At 52.9% G+C, this 24,894-nt stretch overlaps 2 protein-coding genes across 6 annotated transcripts; both read right to left on the reverse strand.

The window, feature by feature from the left end:
* Positions 1-4,983: 4,983 nt before the first annotated feature.
* Positions 4,984-13,348, reverse strand: DYRK1B (dual specificity tyrosine phosphorylation regulated kinase 1B). 4 transcript variants are annotated; one of them, XM_036894685.2, is made up of 12 exons: positions 12,458-12,690; positions 11,029-11,192; positions 9,946-10,065; positions 9,658-9,846; positions 9,206-9,353; positions 8,034-8,320; positions 7,149-7,295; positions 6,928-7,068; positions 6,590-6,625; positions 6,310-6,505; positions 5,811-5,917; positions 4,984-5,716 (listed from the first exon to the last, which is right to left on the reverse strand). In XM_036894685.2, the coding sequence occupies exons 1-12, from the start codon at positions 12,534-12,536 to the stop codon at positions 5,345-5,347; spliced, it is 1,986 nt and encodes a 661-aa protein (XP_036750580.2). In that variant the 5' UTR covers positions 12,537-12,690; the 3' UTR covers positions 4,984-5,344. The 4 variants fall into 4 exon arrangements, with proteins under 4 accessions (XP_036750580.2, XP_036750583.1, XP_036750579.2 ...); XM_036894688.2 differs by lacking the exon at positions 12,458-12,690 and adding an exon at positions 13,191-13,348 and having other exon boundaries at positions 6,310-6,625; XM_036894684.2 differs by having other exon boundaries at positions 6,310-6,625.
* Positions 13,349-13,626: 278 nt separating this feature from the next.
* On the reverse strand, positions 13,627-23,350 carry FBL (fibrillarin). Of its 2 annotated transcripts, XM_036894701.2 has the most exons (9): positions 23,243-23,350; positions 18,589-18,744; positions 18,401-18,502; positions 18,218-18,312; positions 16,989-17,159; positions 15,943-16,075; positions 14,771-14,883; positions 13,869-14,014; positions 13,627-13,732 (listed from the first exon to the last, which is right to left on the reverse strand). In XM_036894701.2, exons 1-9 carry the CDS (start codon positions 23,250-23,252, stop codon positions 13,708-13,710), a joined length of 951 nt encoding a protein of 316 aa, XP_036750596.1. In that variant the 5' UTR covers positions 23,253-23,350; the 3' UTR covers positions 13,627-13,707. The 2 variants fall into 2 exon arrangements, with proteins under 2 accessions (XP_036750596.1, XP_057349357.1); XM_057493374.1 differs by lacking the exons at positions 13,627-13,732; positions 13,869-14,014 and adding an exon at positions 15,106-15,185 and having other exon boundaries at positions 14,779-14,883; positions 23,243-23,267.
* Between the last annotated feature and the right edge of the window lie 1,544 nt (positions 23,351-24,894).

Here is a 24,894-nt window from a genome sequence, read left to right on the forward strand (position 1 = left end):
ATCTTAGGGCCCACATGACAGCCAGAGGAATCCTAGCCCGGTGTTAGATCGCATCACTCTTGAGCTCAGAATGCTTTACTGCTTGCCATGTCACCGAGAATCAAATTCAAGTCCTTACCATGGCCCATGAAGCCCTGCATGCTCTAGGCCTGGTCTCCTGCCCACCCAACTGGTTGACTCTTGTCCCATTCAGTCCTCGGCTCCACCAACACACCAAGCATGCCTCAGGGCCTTTGAATGGGCTACTTTTTCTATTTGTCACGCCCTTCTTCCCAAAGTGTACCCGCAGCTGGTTTCCTCGCTTTTGGCTAGGTCCCTCCTCCATTAGCATTTCCTCAAAGATACCTTACTCAGCCCCTTCACCTCAAACAGCAGCTCCTGTCCCTATCTCTCCTACCCTCAACCTTCACAGTTCTTACTGCCAATATTTATTTTTGAGTCACCCGCCTTCCCCACTAGAAGGTAAGTTCCACAAGGTTGGGGCTTTCGACAGTCTTGTTTACCATCATTACACCAGTTCCTAAAACAATGTTTGGCGTATACTAAGTATTCAATATCTAATGAACCAACAAATAAGTGAATAGAACCCTAGGATGTTTGTTTCAAGTAACAGAATTCCCAATTCTACTTGGTGTATCTGATAAAGATTTAAAGGAGTCCTTCATGAGAAAGTACAGAAGTACTCTTCAGGTGCGGCTGTATCCAGCATTTCAGCAATACCATGAAGGACCTGTCTGTCCACTAGACCTCCCGAGAGAATGGCTAATGGCTTCATCCTCATGGTCTTAAGATTGCTGTCTACAACAATTTTGGCTACATACTTCACACAAGTGATGACCCAGGCCTGCCATGTATTAGGCATTTGCTCTGCCAGACCCTGGGCTCCTCACAATAATCCTGTGAGCCAAGTATTATTATAATCTCCACTTTACTGGTGAGAAATTGAGCCTCAGAGAGGTGGTTACTTACCTAAAATCACACCACTAGCAAATGGGTTAATAACAATGCTTTTATTCATCTTCCTACCACTTCTTCAAAAATCATGCTGAGTTTATTGCTGATGAACATGATGCTGACAGTAACAGCCATAACATACTCAGCACTTCCTATGTGCCAGGTATCTTGCTGTATTTCCTTAACTTCTCTGTATAAGTTATATTGCCCTTTCCACATCTGTATGATGGAAATAATTGTACTACCACATAGGGTGGCTGTGAGGATTAAATGAGCTTATCCATAAAATGGAAAGATCTCAGAAAGTTGTTTTCAGTTAGCTACTGCTGGGTAACAAATCATCCCCAAACACAGTGACTTAAAATAGTGATCATTTATTTGCTCATGATTTTGTGAGCTGACAAGGCTGAGAGAGTGAGGTGAGTCAGGATAGTTCAGTTCTACTCCACATGGTGTTGGCCGAGAGCCAGGCTAGAACATCCAGGGTGGCATCACTCATGTCTGGCACATCAGCTAAAATAGAGGAACAGCTAGGGGGTGGCTGGGCCTCTCTCTTTCCACATCTCTCTCCGGCAACGTAGCTAGACTTCTTTATGCAGCAGCCCAGGGTTCCAAGAAAATGAAAGCTACCAGGCTGCTGAGGACCCAGGCTCACAACTGGCACACTGTCACCCACTCTACTCTTATCTGTCAATACAAATCACAGGCCAGACCAGATTAAAGGAGATGAGAAGACTCCACCTTCTGATGGGAGAAACAGCAAAGACTGTATGGCCCTCTTCAGTAGCAGCTATTTAATCTCATGATAACAGCCTGTCACTGGTCTCTGTACTTCAGCCCCAAGTTCCCTGTAATCAGTTCCCCACACAAGAGCCAGAGCGATCTTCTAAGAGACATAACTGACTGTGCCTCCTTCGGCTGCTTAGAATTCTTCTACAACTTCCCACTACACATGGGGTAAGGACGCAAACTCCTTACTGGATTTCCATGGTCTGGCTTCTTGTTCCCCCTCAGCCTCTAGGTTCCAACCACTACACACACACATGCACACACACTCTTACCTCTTAATGATATGCCCTGACGCCTTCCTCTTTCATTACCTCAACTCCCCTTCCTAGGTCCAGATTCAATTTCCTGTCAGGTGCTCTTACAGCACTCTCTAGCTTCCTTTGCAATTTCATATTTGTGTGATTTGCTGATGACCTGAACCCCAGTGCCTGAGACTGTGAGCTCTTTGGAGGTAGGGGAACTGTTTTGTTCTCTGCTGTGTTCCCAATGTTAAGCACAAAGCAGAGGCAAGAATACTTGTTGAATGTCTGAGACATACCGCAGAAAACTTGCCAGTGTCCTCTTAAAGTTCTTAAAAGAAGATTGATAGAGTTCCCCAGATGCTAGGATCAGGACCCTTGCTAAGAAATCGTCTATCCATCTACTCAATAAATAGTTACTGAGCCCTACGATGTGCTAAGCCACTCTTCTAGGTGTTGGAGATAAAGCGTGAAGAAGACAAAGCCCCTGCTTTCATGAAGCTGATGGTCCACTGGGTGGGGGATGGAGAGACAGTAAGCAAGATAAGTAAACAAATTGTATAGTGTGTTAATTAGTGATAGGGTTAATGCTAAGAAAAGTTAAAACTGGTGGTGCAATTCTAGAAGGATGGTCGGGGGAGATTTCAAGAGGGTGACATCTGAGTAAAGACCCAAAGGAGGGGAAGGTGACTATCTAGAGAAGAGGGAACAGCAAGTGCAAAGGCCCTGAGGCCACTGTGGCTGGAGCAGAGTGAGCAAGGAGAGAGGAGAGGATGTCAGAGAGGTGACAAGGAAAGATCATGCAGGGCCTTCCAGGTCATAAAGAAGACTTTGGTATTTATTCTCTGGGAGGAGCTGCAGAAGGGTACTAAGCAGGAGAGGAATGTGACCTCTGCCAGTGTTCACAGCATCCTTCTGGCTGCATGAAAGGAACAGACTATAGGGAGCAGTGCCATTGGGGTCTGGAGGCAGGAGATGAGAGAGGACAGGACCAGGGTGCCAGGAGTCAGGGTGGGAAGAAATGGTCAGGTTCTGAATATACTCTGAAGGAATTTGCTGATGGACCAGACATGGGTATGAGACAAAAAAGGGAGTCAAGCACAAAATCCAAAGTGTTTGGTTTGAGAACTACAGGGATGGAGAAATAGAGAGTTGGGATATATGTTATATGTATGCAAGCCATGCTTATCCCAAAGTCCTTATAGGATTACACGATTTGGCTCCAATGTCTGGGAGACAATGTTTGGAGGTTCATCTTGCACCTTGCTAATAGTTCACACACACACACACATATCCTGGGGCCTCCACTTCCTAGCCACGTGATCTTGGACAAATTACTTAGCTTTCTCTGCTCTCAGTACCTTCATTTGCAGTACCTGCCTAGGACTGTTAATTTAAAAAAAATTTTTTTAATTAAGCATCTACAGTACGCCAGGTATTGTTTTATGTGCTTTCCTGCTTTTGTTGCCTCCTCCTCCCACACACCCTGTAAGCCATACAGTCAACCCGGCCACACCCTCCCTCCCCTCCCAACCAAGACCCCTACTCTTGTTCATCCTCAACATCTCTCACCTAGGATTGTGCCACAGCCACCAACCTGGTTCCCAGGCCTCGTCCCATCAATCTGTTCCCAGATAACAGCAAATCGGGCCACGCCCCTTTCCTTCTAGAAATCCTCCTGGGGCTCCTCATTGCTCTCAGGACAAAGTCCAAGCTCCCTAAACGGCCAACAAAATCTTCCACGATCCAATTCATAGAGAACTTCCAATTATATCTCCGCCAACATCAGATCACCTGCAGTTCACATTCACACGTCAGGCTGTTTCGCTTGTGCAGGCCAGTCCATGGCACCACTGCCACGCCCAAACATCCCTCTCTTCAGGACTCTGCTTAGCCAGCTCCTCGTCCTCAGGAGGTTTTACCCGTGCCTCGTCAGGGTTCCCTCCACGTTCCAAGCCGCCGCGGTTAGCGAACATACGCAGGTCCGTAGCAGGGTCATTGCCTGTCTCTCCTACCGACCGGGGCTTCCTGCGAGCAGGGCCAGACACAGCCGGAGCTAGCGTGAAGAGGCCTTTACCTCCTGCTCTGTAACCACGAACGCCGAACCTGCACGGCCTCTTGTCACAGTCAAGCCACCCACCTTCCAAAGGCCTCGGAGGACCTGGCTCCCGCGTACAGCCTGGCCAAAACTACCCAATCACGGCCGCCTCCTCCCCTACAACCCGCCTCAAGCTTCCGTTCCCCGGGCCACCCCTGACTGCCGATTGGCTATCTGAGAGCACGCCTCTAAACGCGTGAGCGAAGAGATTTCTGGTCTTTGTAGTGCCCCAACGAAAGACGGGTGAAGAGCCGGCTGAATAAAACCCGGTTTCCCAAGAAGCGCCGCGCCCCAGTGGTGACCAAACCCTTTTAATAAGGCGGCTCTTCATTGGCCGGTTTGGGAGACATAAATTTCCAAAAGCACTTGGAATCAGGTCTACTTACCTGGAACCCTGGGAGTATCTTTTTCATGTGAGTCAAAAGCTTTGCTCCACAGTGGCTCCAAGGAGTGAGTCCAGACGTAGTAGGGGTAAATGTACCCATTGCCTGTCACTCCCCAGATGACACCAGTAAGGACTGCTACATGCATTCAGCCGCTAAGGGATGCTTGTTTAGTAAAATGAGCCACTCCTGTACAGATGTGTGGATTCCATGGCTTATTAGGACAGAACCTGGCATTTCCCAGAGACGGACTATCTATAGCTAGGTCTTTATCCTTTCAAGGTCTCCATTCACCCTGGAAAGGCAAACGTGGTCTAGGATCCTATCAAGGATCTTGGTCTAAAATTTGACAGCCCCAGACCTCCTGCAGCCCCATGTCTACATCAATAGCTGTAACTTCTCCAGGGACGAATATCACACGACAAACCTCTTCCAGCACCACCTCCCCAAGCACCATTCCCCACCATGCCTCTGGGGCCAGGTAAGGGGGGCCGAGGCCCTGCAAACGCTCAGGCAGGCATGTGAGAAAGCTCTTTACTAGGGGGTACAGCAAGGAGGAGCAAGGCCATCTCCCCCTACCGGCCCCCACCCCCTCCTAGGCCCTAGGGTGAGAGGGGCTCCCCCTACCGGACCACGACTGTCTTTGGTACAATAAATAGAAAACAAGGGGGTAGAGGGGGCCAAGGGTCCAGTCCTCAGCAGGGAGGGTGCACCTAAACCCCTCTCCTTGACCCCCTGCCCCAGGCCCCAGTCAGTGCAGGCCTCACCCACCCCAGCTGGGTAGCAGCAATTCCCGTCAAGGGGAGAGATGAGAATGGGAGCCCAGAGCCCCGAGATGAGGGGGGTATGGCTTCAGGAGGGGCCCCAGGGAGGGGGCAGGGTCATGAGCTGGCTGCCGTGCTCTGGGGTACACCACGGAGGCCCAAGCGAGACCCCAGAGTGGCAGGGTCATCAGGGGGTGGAAGGGTTGGACGACCTCCTGTCATCCGAGTCCGGAGAGCTGAGGCAGCCGGGTGCTGGGGAGCAGGTGCTGGGTGAGGTGGGGAGCAGTCTGAAGGGCTGCCCACCAGGCTCACATCCATCAGCTCCGGGGGTGGTGGTGAGGTTGGTGATGGGGGGCGGCCAAGGCATCGGGGTTGCGGGGGTAACTGGGCCCCAGCCCCCGGCAGTGATGAGGCAGAGGCAGGGGCTTGATGTGTCTTGTGGGGTATGTCGCCCCCTGCCCAGGGGCGCAGTGGCTGGGAGGGTGGAACCTAAAGGAGAAAAAGAAGAGTGGGTGATGGACACCCAGGTCTGGAAGCCCCAGCTACCCGACCTCCCGCTCCAAAGTCCCCTAAGCCCCAGTACCTGGGGGCTGTTCATCTCACAGTCAGTGATAGGGGGCCCAGGGCCCCCACAGTATCGGTTGCTGTAGCGGTAGGTCCGGTTGTCACTGGAGGAACCACTGGAGCCTCCTGGAAGTGCCAGGGGAGGGGAGGGGAGGAGAGGAGAGGCGGCCATAGGTAAGAGGCAGTGGCTGGGTTTTGGGGAGGATGATTCTGGTTCACGGCCCAGGTCCCGGTCTGGGCTTTGGGACCAGTGTCCACTTGAAGGATAGAGCCCAGTTTTGAGATTAGGGATCAGACCTCAGGTTTGGCCGTCAAGAGGCAGAACCAGTTTTAGAGGCCTGAGCCCTAGCTCAATTTCAGAGGTCAGGGCCAGTCAGAGCTCTCTTGCCCCACCCACTCTGGAGTTCAGGCTCATGCTTTCAAAGTCTAGGTGGAGGCCCAGTGGCAAGGTCACCCAGGTCAGGCCAACCAGAGCTGCCCCCACTCTTGTTCTCCCCCACCTGGCACTAGGCACCCACCAGAGCTGGAGATGGAGCTGGCTGTGCTGGAGGAGGGACAGGTGTCGAGGGGCGCGGGCGAGGTGGAGGCACTGCTGCCTGCCGGGCCCGTGTTGGTGGCCTCATCAGCAGTGCGGCGGAAGAAGCCGTGCTGCAGAGCCCCCAGTGGGCTGATGCGGGCGGCGGGCTCATACTCCAGCATGCGCAGCACCAGGTCCTGGAAGCGGAGGTAGTCGGCGGGGCTGTGGCCCGGCTCCCCCGCCCGCCGGCCCCCGGGCCCGCCCGTCTGCACGCCCAGCACCTCCTGCAGCCGCCGTGTCCCGGGGCCCTGGTAATCCTGGCAGGGAGGGGGTGGGGGGGGGGCAAGAGAGTGGCCGTCAGTGGGCAGGAGGGGCAGGGAGACACACACGGGGAAACAGAGGCACAAGAGAGAAGGTAGAGAGAGAAGCTAAGAAGAGTTGTGGGGTGGGTAGGAGAGATGGGGTGGGGTGGGCTGGGGAGGAAGGAAAGGACAGACTACCGGGAGAGGAAGGAAGGAAAAGACACAAGGGAGAGGAAGCAGGGAGAGAAGGGAGCCCCAAGTGTGAGAGAGTGAGGGGCCACCAGGGTGGGGGGAGTGGTGTGGGGCAGGGGCCGCACCTTCCTGAGTTCCTTTGTCCTTCGTAGGGTCCAGCCACCCCCAGGCAGCCGTTCAAAGTACTTGCGAGCCTTGGGTGCCTGGTCCAGCATGGGGGCTGGTGGGATGCCAAGCACCTCCACAATCCGGTTCATCTGGTCCACCTGCGAGCAGGCGGGCAGTCAGGGTCATCAGGTCAGCCAGACCTCTACCCCTCTAGCACACTCCCTCCTTGGAAGCACACCTCATTGGAGCCACTGAAGAGGGGCTCCCCGGTGTGCATCTCCACCAGAATGCAGCCCAGGGACCACATGTCAATGGCCAAGTCGTAGGGCGTGCCCAGGAGCACCTCAGGTGATCTGTAGAAGCGGCTCTGGATGTACTGGTAGATCTGGGGGAGGAGAGAGGGCAAGAGTCAGAGGTCCCAGCCTCCTCAACTGGTGCTGCTGACACCCCCAAGGCTAGGACAAGCCTCCTGCCCTCAAAACTGGGGATGAGTGCTCCAAATCTTGATGTCATCAGGACCAACTTTGCAGGAGCCACTACCACCATCTTATTCATCAGCTTCAGGAGTCTTGCTGGCCTAATCTGACCCTGATCTCCATCCCAGGCCTGACCTTGAGGCCCTGGTCACCAGTCAAAGGTTGGCAGTCAGCAAGCGCAGGCCCTTCTCACCCTCCCAGTCCAGACCCTTTTCAAGTCCCCACCATTGTCATCTCAATGCCTGCTCACACGGAGCTGCAAGGCTGAAGCACCCTCCCATTCCCATCCCCCAATTCTATCCCCCGATTTAAGGATAAAAAAGACTTAGCAAAGTGCCACTTCAGGCTCAAGCCTGCCCACCTGCACCTGCCTACATCTGGCAGCCTGAAGTCTGCCCGGTCCCTTCACCCTTCCCTTTCCTACTCGGCAGCAGGCTTGAGGGCCCTCTCCTTTACGCCCTTCGCCCGCCGGCCCCATCCTCCGTACCCACCGACACCCCATCCCAAGCACTACCCCTCAGCCACCAGCCCTTCGGGATGCACCCGACAATCCCATCCCCGCCAAGCCCCGCCCCTCGGGCTAAAATCACTAGTTGGCCCCGCCCACCCTGGCCTCATCCCGCCCCCAGGGCCAGCTCGAGCCGCACCCTCTGGCCAAGCTGGCAGGAGCTGCCGAAGTCCACGATCTTGATGGCACTGCGCTTGGGGTTGCAGAGTAGGATGTTCTCGGGCTTGAGGTCGCAGTGGATGATGCTGAGCTCGGGCGTGGCCAGGAAAAGCAGCGCCGTGCAGAGCTGCTGCGCCAGCTTCCGCGTCAGGTTCAGAGAGACACCGCGGAAGTGCGTGTTGCGCAGGAGGTCGTACAGGTTGTAGGAAAGCAGCTCGAACACCAGGCACAGGTGGTTCCGGAACATGAAGTGCCGCTTCAGGTGCACTGTGGGAAGGGGACGGAAATGGGCCAACAGAGAAGAAACAAGCTCAGAGAGGCCCAGTGGCGCCTGGGGGTACAAGTAATAAGGTCAGCGGCTGGAAGCAGATCTGGTCTGCTTCTTGAGTATTGGCCAAACAGTGGTGTGCACACAGGAACCAGCTTCTAATCAGGATGTGTTTATATACCCGATTGACAACAAGAAAATGACTGATTTTGATTAATAAAAGTTAATTCTTTTCAAGCCTCTGTCAAACTTTCTGATTAAACCAGAGACAGTTTCCATTTGGTGCTGATAGATCTTTAACACTATTCTACACTTACCTTATTTAACATTGTAACATTGTTTCTCAGTTCTGTTTATTTTTGTGGCAAAGGACACTTGTCTTGCACTTATTGTAAGACTGTGTATTTAAAGAAACATACTCCTTAAACCCACTTGCCTTTTCTAAGAGCAATCAGTACAGGAAAGTGGAAAAAGACTAGTATGGATGTCATGAGTAAAGGCTCTAGAGTCCACTGCCTGGTCAGATTAGAGCTCTGCTGTGTGCAGACTCTGACCTTATGCAAGTAATAGCAACTGAATGCCTATTTCATCTTCAAGCTATGGTCAAGTGTCCCTTCCCCCATGGGACTGTGGGGAGGCTTACACAGAGTTAATCTGTGTTAAGTGCTTACCACAAAGAAAGCAAAGTCCCTTTGAAAGCACCCAAAAAACTCTGACCAAGATTATCATGTGAATAGGGCAAAAATTATGAAAATGGTAGGAAATGCACTCTTCTGGGAATTGCAGAGCCAACCCTGCCCTGGAGACACCAGCCCCTGGGCCAGGGGTGACCGACCCCCGCCCTCAAGGGGCTCCTGCCACCCTGCTGCTGCCCCAGGCCTCACCTATGTAGTACTTCATCTCCGTGTCGTGCTGGTTCATCAGCTCCAGCAGCCGCAACTCAATCTGAGCCTGGTTCAGGAAGGCCTTTTTGTTCTTGATGATTTTGATGGCCACTAGCTCCTGGGTCTGATGATCATAGGCTTTCACCACCTGCCAGGGCAGGGCATGTCATAAAGCTAGGGAACGGGGGAGGTGGGGATGGGATGGGGCCAGGCTCAGCAACAATCAGATACTGATGTAAACCCTGGGCATGAAATAACACAACTTTATAGAGAGAGCCCCACTATTTGCAGTATTTTTCAGAAAAGGAAGCTGAGGCACAGGAAAGCCACAGGACTGGGCCAGGGTGAGTAGCCCAGCATGCACCTTGAAGCCACTGAACTGGCTGTGTGGTATCAGTGGGTGCCCATGTCCCCTAATCCCTGGATTGGGGTGGGGGTAGGGCATCCCAAACCTGGCCAAAGGAGCCTTTGCCAATGAGCGAGTCAATCTCATAGCGCTCCAGCCAGCGCTCGCCACTGCGTACGATGTAGTCATGGTTGTCGTCATCATAACCATGGTTCAAGACCTTCTTCTCCTTCTTGGTGCTCGAGTCCTGAGGTGGCGCCTGCTGGGCTCGCCGCTTCTTCTTCGCATAGTATACCTGCCCAGCCAGCCAGCCAGGAGATGAGGGCTGGTGAGTTACCTGTGCCAGAAGCCAGGATCCCTCAGCACCCAGCCTGGGTCCCCACCTGCTGCCCACCTCATTGATGTATTTGTAGGTCTTGATGAGGTCCACAGAGAGCTTGCGCAGTGGGGCCGAGGTCGCATCCCGGAAGGCCAGGGGCAGCCTCCGTGGCAACAGCCGCACATCAGGCAATACCTGTGAGATAGGTTGAGGGGTGGGCACTGAGGACGGGCCTTCACCTCTGACCTCCAGGGGGAAAACTATATGTGGTGCTGGCACATCATTACCATACTCATACTTATTTGGTAATTGTCTGACAACCCCACTAGGACAGAAAGTCCTAATAGCAGAGACTTTGTCTTGTTACCATTTTATCTCCAGTGCCTGGCACACACTTCAGATTTGCTAAGTGAATGAATGGTGAACTGCTTACCCTTGACCTTTCAGCCCACCCCTTTACTCCTCTCTGAACCTCCATGGGAGAGCTCGGACAGAATACCTGGGTTGTGCCCCTCTGGATTCCTTGCCTGGGGCCACACATTCTGGGTGGTTTTGGGGCTGCCCCATCCCATCCTGCTTTACCCTGGCCCCCACTCTGTACCTCTTGCCAGTGTTGTTTAGATCTAGATCCAGCACCCTGGATCTCCCGCTCCACTCTGCTTAAAGCACTGCATTTCAGAGCCTTAACAATCTCCCCACTCGAAGATCTTTATCCCACACCCTGGGGCCCTGCTGGCTCCCTGACTCTTTAGGCTCCACCTTCCCCCCTCTTCCTGGCCCCAGATCTTCACTCTGGACTGTTTTTCCTAGTGAACACTTATTGTTTACTAAGTGCCAGGCAGTTTTCTCAGCACTTTACATGCATTTCATTAACTCATTTAACCCTCACAACAGCCCTGTGACATAGGCATCATTACTGGCCCTGTTTTACAGAAAAGAAAACAGAAACATGGAGAGCCAAAGTAATTTGAACACCAAGTCATGATTTGAACCAAGGTTCTCCAACCCTGGCTCTGCCAGCAACAACTGTCTTTCACTCCCATGGGCCCTGCATGCCCCCAGGAGACTATCCTGGGCACACTATTTTCTGACCACAAGACCCATTTATCCCCAGCCTCCCCTTACCCAAGGCAGGTGAGGAGCCAGCTGTACGCATACCTGCGTGTGCTCCTGGGGCCCTGGGAAGCCAGAGAAGGGACCATGGCCCGGTGGGACGGCCATGGTGGGCTCAGAGGGCCGCAGGGGAGTGAGGCCTGGAGCGGGAGCCCGGCCCGGGGGCGCCTTCTCGCATCCTGCACCTCGGCTGCCACCGCCGCTGAGACCTGAGAGCAGGCGGGAGGTGGGGAACAACATGGAACAAGGGGATGTGTGGGACAGTGCCAGGAGGGAAAGACAGGTGGACATCAGCAAGAGAGCAGGGCACAGAGGGAGGAGAAAAAGGGTGCAACAGAGCAACAGGTGGCAATGAAGAGAGGGAACAGAGAGAAGTGGTGGCAATGGGGAAGGGGTGAGGAGGGGCGGTGGAACAGCAGAGGCCCTCACAAATGATTATTAAATAAATGAAGTAGGCAGCACAAAAGGGGGAATGTGAAAAGGGATGATTGGGAGCCAGACAGCGATATGGACATGAGAGGAAAGGACAGACACACCAATAATTGGGGGGAAAAGAGAAGAAAAAGATAGAACCACAGACAGTAGAGGGAGTAGGGTTTAGTCCTTCCTTCCTGTGTCTATTCGTGGCCTTCCCCAGGGCCCCTCTTCCTGTAGTATCCCTGAACAGTGAGGATCTCATCTCTTATCCCAGCAAGGTCCCTCTGCTTCAAGATCTACCCTTCCCAGTAGATACCCCAATCCAAACAGCTCTAGGATCCCTCTAAACTACATGAGAGTCCCCTGCAGGCCACTAAAACCACATCAGGGTCCTCAGGGACCAGATAACCTGGTGTACAAAGAAACATCAAGGTTATCTGAGGACCTCTAAACAACAGAGTCCTACCCCATAGCACTCTCATCCATCAGGGCACACCACTCCCACGGGACCCTCCCCAAATCATGCCAAGATCTCTTCCCTGTATCATTTCCTCCGCATCAGGGACCACCCCTCCAGGTAGTTTCCCCATGCCACATCAAGGCTCTTCCTCGTATTAGTCCTAGGTTCATCCCCACCCCCCAATCAAGGCCCACTCTTCCTAAACGGGAGCAAAGAGACGTCTCTTCCATGATTGAGAGTGACACTGGGTGTCCTCTCCCCTACAGTGGGTCCTACCCAACTCCCCCAATCCAATATTCCTACCAGGGTCCTTTCTCCAATCCCCCCTCCCTACACCATGGTCAATCCACAACTGTGCCCATTCCTAGAAGGCCCCCCTAGCCAAACTCCCCAAGGACCACATACAGTTCTCCCCTCCCAGAGTATCAGCCACACCAAAATCCTCTCCCCGAGGGCCTTCCCCCAGGTAAAACCCTTGCTCCCATGCCAAACCTTGCCAGCTCCTTCTCTCTCTCTCGGAGCTCTCCCCACCCCAAAAAACCTCTCCCCCGGGGCCCTCCCACACCAGGACCGTCTCTCCCAGCCCCCACCCCCTACCCAGGTCAGGGCTGGCGCGGGGCCCACGGGGGGCTGGGGCGCGTTGGGGCCCCCAGTGGGGTGGGCGAACGGCCAGCATGGCGGTGGCGGTGAAGAGACGGCCGCCTGTCCCGGCCCGGCCGGCCCGGCAAGCCCCGCGGCTGGGAGGGCAAGCGGGACAGGCGGCCCGGTGGGTGACAACAGCAGCCGCCGCCGGGGGCGGGGAGAGGAGGGAACGAGGGTCAGCCCGGGGCACGCGGGGGAAGGGGAAAGCAGGTGGACGGGGGAGGGGCGGGTTAACCCGCGCCCCGCCGGCCCCGCCCCCCAACCCTGGAGGCCCGCCCAGGGCCGAGGAGCAACCCCCCCCGCGGGCGGGACCTGATTTGGCAGTCCGGGCCTACCATGGCAACAACCGTACCATTGGTCGTTGATGCCAAGAGCCCAACCAATCACAGAGCAGGGCAGCTGTTGCTAGGCGACGACGATGCGGCTGGCGGAGCTGAGCACAAACAAAGGGCGGGAGCGGGTCCCCGCTACCCCCTCCCCGCCTCGCTCATAAGACTGCTACCTCCGTCTCGACCCCTTCCAGGGATCCGCCTATGAATAGCCAGGCATGACCTGCACCTGCCCGCCACCCTCCTCCCCTCATCCCTCGGCCTCGTGCTAAGTCTCGCGGAGAAGCGGGCAGGGCGGGTCCCGCACTGCCCCCCCACCCCACGAGGGCGTACAGCCCCACCCGTAGTTGCGTTGTTACCTGAGGGCGCAGGCAAGGGGACTCAAATTGCTCGGGAAGCCCGAGCTCAGAGCTGCCCACTGGCTGAAAGTATACGGCGGATGCGGCAAGCCAGGGCCCCGATTACCCAGTAGTGAAACCAGCAAAATGGCGACCACAACAAACCGGCCCCCCCAACTCCGCCAGTCCGTGGCTCCGCCCCTACTCCCCCCATCGGTTCCCTCCCACGTGATTCACGGTAACTGCGCGCCTGCGCTCAGCGGAGTTTATCGGCAGACAAGCGCAAGGAACCAACAGTCCCGCCCAGGCACCGAAATCCAGGTTAGGGCTGTGCAGGAGGTAGATAAGGGGCATGCGCCGTGTGACCACAAAAAATATCCACTCCCCGAACAAGTACGCTGACCTAGGGCGCATGCGCCCTGTTGTCACTACAGGTCGCACAGCAGAATAGACGGGAGAGACTGAAGAGTCTTTTAATAGAAAAACACAAGTGTAATAGTAGCAACACAATCTCTCGCAATCTAGATGGCTCTGGGCTTCAGTTCTTCACCTTGGGGGGTGGCCTGTGAGAGGAAGGAGATGAGGGGATTCAGAGCTTGTTACCATGGCTTTAGGGCACTTCTAACCAGTACTGACCCACAGCTCTGCATGCAGAAGACAGACATAGGAGTCCTGGTGGCCTACTGGGCCCCTGCTCACCTGTACACACCCACGACCACAGCATGGTCTCTTTCATATGGCTCTAGGGTCAACTGCTCCTGGGGCTTCATGTTCTCCTGTTGCATCTTTTTCACTTCAGAGGCAAACACGGCCTCAGCAGAGGCTGTGGAGTCAATGCAGTTGGCCTGCAGAAGAAAGAGGACTGCAGGTTGACTTTGGGCTGTTTTCCCTTTTTTGTACTCTTTATTTTAAACCAGAAGAATTTGTTTTGGAAACTCAGGTTTTGGAAATGTACGGAGAGACTTCATTAGGTAAGTTTTCAATTCCAGAGGGTTTGGAACAGGAAGCCTTCAACAGAGCCCTCTTATCTAAAAGCTAGTGTTTAAATTTTACACCCAAGGTTTTTTTCCCCTATTTCCTCTTCTGTAAGGATAGTAATTATGCAGCTGGGAATATTATAAACCAATGTAGCAAAATGGTGAATCAAGGTGATGGGAACACAAGAGTTCTCTGTATTTTAAAATGCACCTAGCATTTGTCTAGTGTTATTTTACCCTGGGCTCTGTTCTAAACACTTCATATATATTGAAAAATTTAATCCTTACATCAACACCAAAAGAAACAGGAGTAATATTTCTACTTTATAACAGGCATGCAGCCAAACTCTCTTAGTTACACAGTAAGCTAGAATTCAAACTCAAGTGGTCAGACTCAGTGATCAGGCACTACATTCTATTGCCTCTTTAAATCCAAAGTGCTTAGTTTTGTGGACATTTTCATCATGTGCTATTATTTGATTGGGGGCAGGAGGTGGCTTGTAGGGAGCTGGGAAGGACAGAGGCTGAGAATAGACTGACTGGATTAGGAGGAATGGAGGTCCGCTTGGCAGTTACAAAGAGAAGATATTTCCACCCCATCTTAGACTTCTCCAAGCCTCTCACCTTAATGGAAATCACAAAATGTCCCCCATTACGTAGGAAGGTGTGAGCATTCAGGGCTACAATTCGGGTCTGGTCTGGCTGGGCCACATCAGCAAAGATCACATCCACCATTGCTAGGGAGAAAGAACTGAAGTTAAAAGCTGAATCCCCCAGATCTTCCCAGCTCCTCCCATGGGGCCTGCGCCCCATCACCAGCAGGTTCCTGGCAGTCTTCCCTAACTCCAGTCTCACTTCCCCACCCGGACTCCCTCCCTCCATGGTGTCCCCAAGATGGGTCCAAAACCCACAGTCACACCATTCAATGATTCCTCTTGTAAACCATGGTTGCCACCTACTCTGTGGCCAGCCCCGGGCCGGGCGTGAGGGACATAGAGATGAGTCAGACCCGGACCCTGCCCTCGAGACGCTCTCAGGTCTGGGGGGGAGATAGACACGTCATCAAAAAGGCAGGTAAAGGTGAGCACTTACAGGCAAGAGTGTCTGCAGGACTGTCATATGAAAAGTTGCAGGACAAAGGGTATGGTATGAAGGCACGGGGGGGAAAAATCATAGTAAAACAAGCAAAAGGCAAAGTAATATTTTTAAGGCAGTATAACAGGAGAAAAAAAAGATAAAAGATAGTGTAATGAAAACTGACTTTTTAAAACTGGGAAAAGCAGATATGAAATTGGGTTCATATGGGTTACCTCCTGGGGTGGGTGATTTACATAAAGTATTCCATGTTTACATTACATTTCTCAGTATTTAAAAAAATAAATCATTAATATTCACAAAGGGCCCCTCTGGCCCAGGCCATCCTTAGTCTGTGCTTTCTGGGTTATAATCTCACCAGACAATGATTAGCATCTTGGAAGGCAGCTCTTATATGTAAACCAGGGCCATAGAGAAAGTACCATGTTTTGGAGGCAGGAAATATGGGGGGTTGGGGGTAGGAGAGAGGCAAGAGATGGGAAGATAGGAGGTGGTCCTCAAGGGTGCCAGATGTCTGAGACCCTGACACAGGGTGGCGACCTCTAGAACCTCACCTGGCTCCTCACACCCTTTTGGTTCCTGCAGACCCAAGAGGCCTGTGCATCCAGTTATATTCAGTTCGAATCAGGGCTCTGACAGTCTTTTCCAGGAAATCTGAGGCAGCCTATCCCACCCACCATGACCACCCCTAGACCCCTCACCAATGAGCATGCGGTATTTGTGAGGGTGCCGAGCGTCTTCAATCACAGGAATGATGTTGGTCCTTTTCTTGGCCAAGTTAATGAGGTCACGGCCAGAGCGGTGGGAGAACTCAACTGCATAGACCAGACCATCCTAAAATAAATCACATAATAACAAAGACACCAATTCTCATGTGTGGAACACCGACTCTGCACCCAGACACTGCACGCATCATCTCTTCAAATACCTGAATCAACACTCTACCATTTAACAACTACTGTTAGCATGTCCATTTTACAGAGGAATAAACTGAGGTCCAGAGAACTGAAGTCACTGGTTAAGGGTTATTCAATCCCACTTTGCCTGACCTAAGAGTCTGGGCCCACAGTTCAGGTTCAAAACAAGGAAGCCAGGACACAGAGATGAAGTTATCACAGTGATGAATACTTGCAGTGAGCCAGGCACAGTTGTAAGCACTTTAAAGAAATTAAGTCACTGACCGTCACAACTCTGTTTCCCAGAGGGGTAAAGTGAGGCTCTGAGAGGTGAAGTAATTTGCCAAAAGCCACTTCACTCTTAAATGCCTGTACCTAGGCCTGGGGTTTTTAGCCACCACATTACACAGTCTACATAGTTACACAGATGAGCTAGGGGTCATGAAGCTGGAGGTACTCTACACAGGGCACCTCTATAGCCACCCAGAAACAGATCTTCTGTTTTCAAGAGAACCCAGAAGACCAGATTATGGGGCATACATTTTTAAAGAGGACAACCAAATCAGTGTGGTGTCTATGTTCTCTGGGTCTAACGCTAGTCACCCTGACACCCACCCCGCTTCCCTCCAGGTCAAGAACTCAGGAGTGTGGCTTCGGAGACTTTGTGGCTCAAGCTGTTCCTTTTACTCACAAGCCCTCTGAAAGGGAAGGGCTTGGTTCCCAGCCACACGGCACAGGGGAGCAGACAGGGCCTCTACTCCAGGTTGGCAGAGGAGGCAGAATTTCCCTCCCTCCCACCTTACACTGACCCTTACTCACCACCCCACCCACCGACCCCTCTGTCCACTCACCGGGCCTACGATATCAGAGACGTGGGAAACGGTGGTGCCTGAGGCAGCCCCGAGGTACAGCACCTTGGCCCCTGGCTTGATATGGATCTGATCCACACCGCCCAGGATTGCAGCTGCCAGCTTGGAGCGAAAGGGGTTCCAGGCCCGATACTCGATTTTGTCATCTCCTTCCTAGGCCAGGAGAGACGAGGATGGAAGTCAGTGCCAGGCTCTTTTGCAAGATGGCACTGCCCTTAACCCTAGGGCCCTCAAAAGGGACAAGATGCTCAATTATTGTACAAGAAATGAACGTGGGCAGACATCAGTGACCACACAGATGCAGTGCCGACCCTCTCGTGGTTACTGACTCAAGGAGAAGGGGCAGCAACAGACAAGCAGACAGGATCAGACCAGGTCAGAGCAAGACCTATGCACTCACTCAGCACTCACTCACTGCGCCAGCAGGCTGTGGGCTAGCCTCCATGCTCGACACTGGGGATACGCAGTGAACCAGATGAAGACCCCTGCCCTCAGGAAGTAAGCATACACTGGATGGACTAGCTAACTAACACATACGGCCCAGCAGCCAGTGACAGATGCAAAGGAGAAAAGCCCAAGCCAGGAGAGAATGTATGAAGTACAGGGAGCAGGGCAAGGGGCAGGTGGACATGAGAAAGGGTGACCAGAGAGGAGCCCAGGAAACAACTGAAGCAGACCTGAAAGAGGTGAGGAGCCATTCAAGTTACCTGGGAAGCACATTCCAGGCAGCACAGGGCCTGGCCACAAAGCAGACAACGTGGGCAGGTAAGTGGGCAGGGGGTGGGTGGGGAGGGCTACTTTCACAGACAGGCTGGTGCAAGGCGGCCTTGTTCCTCAGAAAGACAAGGTGACATCTCACTGGAGATGCTGGTGATGAAAGGGAACCAGCCACGCAGAGCTGAGAGGAGAGTATTCCAGGCAGTGCGAACAGCAAAGAGGGCGGTGTGGCCGGACGACATTTGGTCAGGGGGACTCGAAAAGGGGGAGCCGGAATGCGCAGGGCCTTCCAGGCCACACCGAGGCCTTGGGACTTTAACTTGAAGGTAACACGGAGTGATAGACAGCGCCTGGGGTGGGGAGTGCGTGACCTGACTCCTGTATTATGATGACCCCCGGTGGGCATGGGTCGGACACACGGCGGCAGGGGCACAGCGGACTGCCGTCACCCCACCGGCCGGGGCCCAGGTGGCTGGGACGGGGACAGGGCTCACCGAAATGGAGACTCTCTTCTCGCCATATACTGATTCTCCGGGGACCAGATTCTTGGTGACTAGGGCATCCTCCTTTCCGCGACAAATGAAAACACCTGAGAGGGGACCAGTGCAGGGGTGAAGCCACCTGGGGGCAGCCCAGCCCCACCCCTCACCCGGGGGCTCCCCGCCACCCTCACTCACCCTCATGCCGATGAGGCTCCACCAGCACATTCTTCCCTGACTGGTTTCCTCTCTTCCCGCCCCGACCACGACCCCGGCTGCCGCCAGACTGGAACCCTCCACCTGCAAGGCCAAGAGGCAGCCAGAGGGCGACCCCGCGCCCCTCGCGCCACGGCAGAGCCTCCTGGGTCACCCCCAGCCTCACTCACCACCTCTCCCTCCGCCTCCTCGTCCGCGGCCCCGAAAGCCCCCGCCGCGCCCTCGGCCCCCGCCGAAGCCTCCTCGGCCCCCGCCGCGCCCGCCGCGCCCGCCGCGGTCACCGAAGCCCCCTCGGCCGCCGAAGCCGCCCCCGCGGGGGCTGAAACCTGTGGTGGGAACAGAAACGGCAATCAGGGCAACGAAGCCTGCGACGCTACCCCTGCGCCCCGTTATCCCACTCAGGAGAGAAACGGGGGCTCGCGAGCACAGAAGGCGTCCACAGATGCCCATCAGCAGGACAGATAAAACCGGGAATATTCTAACCCACAATGAAAACGATCGAGGGTTACAAACAACAGATAATACATCTTAGGATCACAATGCTGAGTGAAAAGACAAGTCCAAGAGAACCACACCCAACAGTGTCCTTTTTATAAAGCTCAGCAACCAAAATTAAACAATGCCATGTTGTGTTGACGTGTGTGGTGACCCACAACTCACCCCACCTCCCAAAACAGACGCAAGGGGATAATAAATGCAAAACTCATGAGATGGGGTACGGGAGATTTTATGGGGTTGGGATACGGGAGAAGCACAGAGGTAGACAGATGTTACTGCCAACATTCTGCTTTTCTTGGTTGGATGGTGGATCTGCAGAATGTGTTCTGATTTCACTATTAATTGGTCTGATGACCAAACACTGCATGAATGCATGCGCAGCTGCAGTGGGGTCCCCGAGACCCTGGAAACATTTTCATGCCCTCTCACTCCTGACCTTGTCTCTGGAAAAAAAGTGCCAGCCCCCCGAACAGAGGGCAGTTGGGTATGACATCTTGCCTGCTGACTGATCTCCCTGCTTCCAAACTTGCAGAAGTCTCTCCCAGCTCAGGGAAAACCCAAGACAAAAGCTGATTGTCTTTTATGGAGAGGCAACAAACAGGTCATAAGCAGTTAGGGCTTATCAACAAGACTGAAAGGTTAGGGGGAAAAAAGATTCAGAAAGACTTTACTTTCCTCAAATCAGGACAGAGCCAACATGGATCCCTTCCGTGAGCACAAATCTATGTTTGAAGCATAATCTGCTACTAACAGATTTGATACCTGCCTTTTCTGTGACAGTTTCAAAGGCTCTTGCAGTACTTTGAGAAAAGTTGAGTTACGAAACCCTAGTTAGCACGAAAGTCAACTATGGCTAAATGATCTTACTTGAGGTAAATTTTCGCTAGTAAACTTGCCAAAGTTTTTGTAAAGGTGAATTACAGTCACACTCTATGAAAGCTTCATGCATCTTAACAGCATTCAAGATTAAAACATACAACTTTTCATCGTATCTCCTAATTTAGTTCTAATTCCCACACATAACCAAGAGTTGTTCACCTTTTCTCTTCTCTTTCTATGGTCGTCTGCCCATATGGCAGCCAGGGATGGACCTTTTTAAAACAGTGAATCAGATTCATCAGTCCCCTGTGTAAGTCTCTTCAATGGTTTTCCCACACTTTTGAAATGAAATTTCCTTTCTCTGGTTTCCAAAACCCCAACTCAGTGGGCCTCACCTTTGCCTAATCCCTGGAACCCAGAAATTCTGATTTAATTGGGGGGTGGGTGCTAGGCACGAGGCTTTATAAAGCTCCCCAGGTGATTCTGCTGTGCAGTTCCAATTGAGAACCACCATCACATTGGCTCTAGCTCCTGCTGGCTTTTCGGACCTCACTCTCTCTGTGCTGGACCCCATACTCTTCCTCCGCCCAGACAAGCTTGCTCTCCATCTGTCAAACCCTTAACGTCTGCTGTTCCCTTTGCTGGCCTCCTGCAGACACTTGCTTGACTCACCCACTCTTCCACTGCACTCATATCTCTAATGAAATGTCCCTGCCTCAGCAGGGCCTTCTTGGGCTACCCTCTTTTACCCTTTCTTTTCCTTCCTATCAATATCATACATGGCATTTTTAATATCAGTACTGCCTACTCACCCACCCACCCCCACGCCTCCCCACTAGAATCAAGCTCCAAATGGATGGGGCTGTTTAACTGTTTTGGTCACCGCTGTGTCGCCAGCATCCTGCACACCACCAGGCACAAAGTATGTGCTCTATAAATATTAAACAAGCCATGTCTGCTGATGACTCTTACACCCTCGAGTTCTGCCTCATGGAGAAAGCACCCTCTTTGTTCATTCGAGAAGCAGGTGATCAGATGGTGACCAGAGCACTGGTCCCTCCCCTTGAGCAGTTCGTGCATCCCCCACAGGGAGATGGCCGTGCCATTTATGATCCTAAGAGTAGGGAAGGGTCAACGGAAGCCTTGAAAACACCATCTGTAAGACAGAGATCTGAAGATAATACCTGCGCCCACCTCGCAGACTTGTAAGGACTGAGTGACTTAATATACACAAAGCACTTTACTTAAGCCAATGCCTGGCACAGTTTGAATTCAAACTCAGGGGAATGAGTTCTCCCTCTCTCCTTCTTGGAGAGAAACCACTAGGCCTAAGAGATTCTCACCCTAGGCCTGAAAGAACAGAGACCTGGCAAGTGTGGACCTGGGCAAGGCATGGGGTACAGTGGGCTTGGGTTAAAACTTATGGTCCCAGATCTTCAAAACACACCTTAATCTATTTCAGGTCCTGGGGCTCTTAGAAAAATGTACTGAAGTACCCACAACACTCCTCAGGAATAACACGTTTGCACATACTTTTCAAGAAGATCTGGGCAGAGGGTCCACAGACCCCCTGGTTTAAAACCTGCTCTCCTTCCCACAGCCTTCCCCAAAAAAATGGCAACACCATCCTCCCAGTTACACCAAATCCTAGTTATCCTGGACTCCTCTCTCACACCCACAGACAAGCTGTTGGCTCTATCTTCAGAATATAGTCCCAAATTATGACAATCTGTCGGCCTGGTCCACTGCTACCGCCTTGGTTCAAGCCACCACAACAACTCTCGCTGATGTGCCTGCTTCCACTTTCACTCCCCGAAAATCTGAAACAGATGCAAGAAGGAGCCTTTTAAAAGTAGGAGTGGCCCCTGATCAAAATTTCCCAAGGCTTCTTTTCTCAATCAGACTAAAATCCTTACTGAAGAGAGCTGACTCCTGACAACTTCTACAACTTCATACCCTAACACAATGAGGAAGAGCTGGAAGTGCATCCTGCATTCCTGGGGCAATCGGAGTACACGGTGCCTGCAGGCACACCAGGGTCTCAGTGGGAGATGCACAGCCTAGCACCTCCCACCCTCTTCATCAGTAGAATCCCAAACCCTGAAAAGAAAGGGAGCTTGGGAGGGGGCAGGACCCACAAATTCCCCCCACCCCACCAGATGACCCCATCTCTCCACACACAAGGGGAAAAAAAAGAAGAAAAAGAAAAACTAGGAAAAACAGAGCCTTTGGTCACAGTAGAAGATTCCCCCAACCCCCGGGGCGCAAGCTGGAGAGGGGCGCAGCTGGAATAGGAAGAGCTGAGACGCCAGGAAGAAGGACCCTAGTTTTATTCTCCTTGAGGGGAAAGATAAAGATAACAATTAGAGCCAATACTGTCATAGGTCAGGACTGTGCAATTACACCCCCCCCACTCCCCCCCACCCCCCGGCTTTAGTGAGGTATAGGGTTTAAGACCTGTTGATTTGATACTTATAATTACAAAATGATTACCACCATATGCTATTTTTTCTTAAACTGATACCACTAAATTAAAACTGAAGCCATTTTATTAATGAGAAAACTAAAGCTCAGAGAGGTAATGCCACTTGCCCAAGGTCACACAGTAGCTTAAGAAACAGAGCCAGGGTTGAAACTTTGAGCTGAGACTCTTGCTGTCAAAGCCAGGACTCATTATTCCACCAAGAGGGAGGTGGGGTGGGTTCATCAGAACCTCGGGAAATTCAAATGAGTAAAACCACTCATGCCCTGTGACTATCTTCCTCCCCTACCCCACGCTAATCCTATCCTGGACCTTCTGAAGTTTTCTCTCACCGAGGAGTTTATAATCACTGGGCCTAAGATCCCCACTCCATCCTCAGGGATCCGCCCCCTCCGGCGAGTAAAGAGCGGGAAAGTGGGCCAGAGCAAGCCAAACACTATCCTGCAGGGAGTTCTCATCCACTCCGGCTCTCTCTGAGAAGCTGGGTTGGGGGCTAAGGGAACGGTGGTAGCGGCGGCGATACGGGAAGCGAACCAGGGGCCTTCCAGACGCAGCTCCCGGACCTAAGATCAGGGACTCTCCACCTCCGAGCCAAGACATCTCTCCAAAATCCACGCCCAGAGATACAAGACCTCAGATGCCTCGATCCTGACTCTGGTTCAGCACCCCCGACTGCCGCCCCTGGCCCAATATCCAAGATCCCTAACGAACAGCCTCACTGAGGTGAATCCTGGTTCTGGACTCCCAATTCCAGGCCCAAGACCCTCAACTCACGACCGTGACCTCCGAAGCCAATCACACACCTCCAGATCAGGAACTCGAACCCCGGGCTCTGCATCGATCATAGGGCCGAACCAAGACCCCCTCTCCACACGAGACCGGAACCAGGTTCCCTTCCCCACACGAGCCTGGATCCGGGGCTCAGAACCCCCCAGGCCGAGACCCCGTCCCTCCGGTTCCGATCTGTCATCCTGGTTCCCGGCGGGCCTCAGCCCCTAACCCACGACCCCAACCCCAGCCGGCACCTGGCTTCATGGCGAGAGACGAGCTGCGTGGATCAGGAATCAGGCTTTCGCACGTGGAAAGCAGCGCACGCACGCGGGGACGCTCGGCGTGTGACGCAACCACGCAGCCCCGCCCGAGCCCGGCTTGAGTCTGTGGGCGGGGATTCCTCAGCGCATCGGTCACCGCCCCCCCGGACCGCCAGCGCCCGCCGCCTTCAGACGTGCAGCGATCGCTACCCTGAACGATTCGCTCCTCGGTTCACCCGTACAAGCCCAGTAATCAGGGCTCTTACCCAGGCCTTCCCAGGGCTGTGCTCTCTGCCCACTCTTCTCTACTCTTAGTTAACTCTCGAAGGTCCCATCTACAATCAAAGGCTTTCGCAGATCCATTTTCACCCCCAAGAACAGGGACCAACTCTGGCTCCCATCTTATTTACATTCAGAAAGTATTGCGCATTCCGTGTGTACCAGGCACTATTTTACGTGCTAGGGATACAGCAGTGAACAAGACATAAAAACTCCACCATCCTGGAGCTCATCTTCTGAGGGAGGAAACAGACCCTAAACCAGTTATTAGAAGGCTTTGGAGAAAATAACATCAGGAGGATAGGGACTGCTGGCGGGGTTCCTTATAGAGTGGTCAAGGAATGTATCAAGTGACTTTTGAGCAAAGAACTAAGGGAAGTGAGGCTGAGGGGTGCACCTATCTGGGGAAGAGTTCCAGGCAGAGGATTGCGGGTGCAAAGGCCCTGAAGCAGGAGCGGTGTGGAGGGTTGGAGAAGCAGCAAGGAGTGTGGTTGGGGCAAAGCGAGCGGGGGGAGCATGGGAGATGAGAGCAGAAAGGCAGGCAAGGAGGCAGATTGTGTGGGGCCTTGTGGGCTATGGTGAGGACTTTGGCTTTTATTCTGAGTGACGTGGAGCTTTGGAAGGCTTCGGAACCCTTCCACAGAGGAAGCTGTGATCTGGCCTGGGGCACTCTGGTTGCATACGGGAAACAGACTGTGGGAGTAGGGGGAGAGCAGGAAGACCAAGGAGGGGCCTGTGGCAATGGCTCAGGTAGGAGACAACGACAGACAAGGTCAAGGTACAGGCAGAGGATGGGGAGAAGAGTGAGCAGATTCTGCGTCAGTAGTGAGAATTTTGTGCTTTGCAATTTTTTAATATTAATATTCATGCTTATATTCATTCCACAAAGCAAAACAACGATATTATGGGAAATCACTACAAACCTTCAGGAGAATCCACTGGTGTGTTCCAGTCATTGCTCTGCCACCCAGTAACTAAAATAGGACCTGGCACAACGTGGGGGGCTCAGTAAATGTTTATTGGATGAATCAGTTAACACATGCTGTCTTGAGTTCTCTGTGCAGGGTGTTCCAGCTGCACAGAAATGTTCCTGAAATTTTATTTACATATTAAAATGGAAAATCTGCTGAGTCTATTCTAGATTTCCAGGAGCTGTGAGAAATTTATAGCCAATGGTCTTAATTTTATATTACAAAGAGTCACCTAGTGGCTGTGAGAATGGATTACAGAAGGGGAAGAGCAGGTAGTAGGTGCTGGGTATCACAGGTGAGAATGGTGGCTGCAGCAGGTGGTAACAGTGGGCATAAGGCAGGCAGGTAGTTTTCAGGTATGTTTTGATACAATCCAACAGGATTTGTTGTTGAACT

This window comes from Manis pentadactyla, chromosome 15 (genome assembly GCF_030020395.1).
Source record: "Manis pentadactyla isolate mManPen7 chromosome 15, mManPen7.hap1, whole genome shotgun sequence".
NCBI lineage: Eukaryota > Metazoa > Chordata > Mammalia > Pholidota > Manidae > Manis > Manis pentadactyla.